Here is a 286-nt window from a genome sequence, read left to right on the forward strand (position 1 = left end):
ATACATTTTTCCTCGCCTTCCGCCCCCAAACACCATTTTTGTAATAATAAATTTAGTAACATCATCGCGTTGTTCGCAGATGCGCCTGGTTGTAGTGCTTCTATGGACGGTGGCAGGAACGGTGCTGTCACGGGAGAACGGAGCGGGCAGCCTCTATGATGAACTTTTCACCCCTTCATCCTAATTGTACCCAGGTGAGTTTATTGAACAAGGGAAGGGAAAAAGTTTTTCAGGTGTATTACTGAATATATAAAAGAGAAGCATATCTTTCGACACATTGTCTACG

At 43.7% G+C, this 286-nt stretch overlaps 1 protein-coding gene across 1 annotated transcript in view; it reads left to right on the forward strand.

The window, feature by feature from the left end:
- Positions 1-79: 79 nt before the first annotated feature.
- Positions 80-286, forward strand: part of LOC119594158 (CD209 antigen-like protein C) — a 2,888-nt gene continuing 2,681 nt past the window's right edge. Inside the window, 2 exon segments of the mRNA XM_037943230.1 lie at positions 80-162; positions 164-194. Of these exon segments, the coding sequence (XP_037799158.1) occupies positions 80-162; positions 164-194 (114 nt within the window).

Source organism: Penaeus monodon, chromosome 33, assembly GCF_015228065.2.
Source record: "Penaeus monodon isolate SGIC_2016 chromosome 33, NSTDA_Pmon_1, whole genome shotgun sequence".
In the NCBI taxonomy this organism is placed as follows: Eukaryota; Metazoa; Arthropoda; class Malacostraca; order Decapoda; family Penaeidae; genus Penaeus; species Penaeus monodon.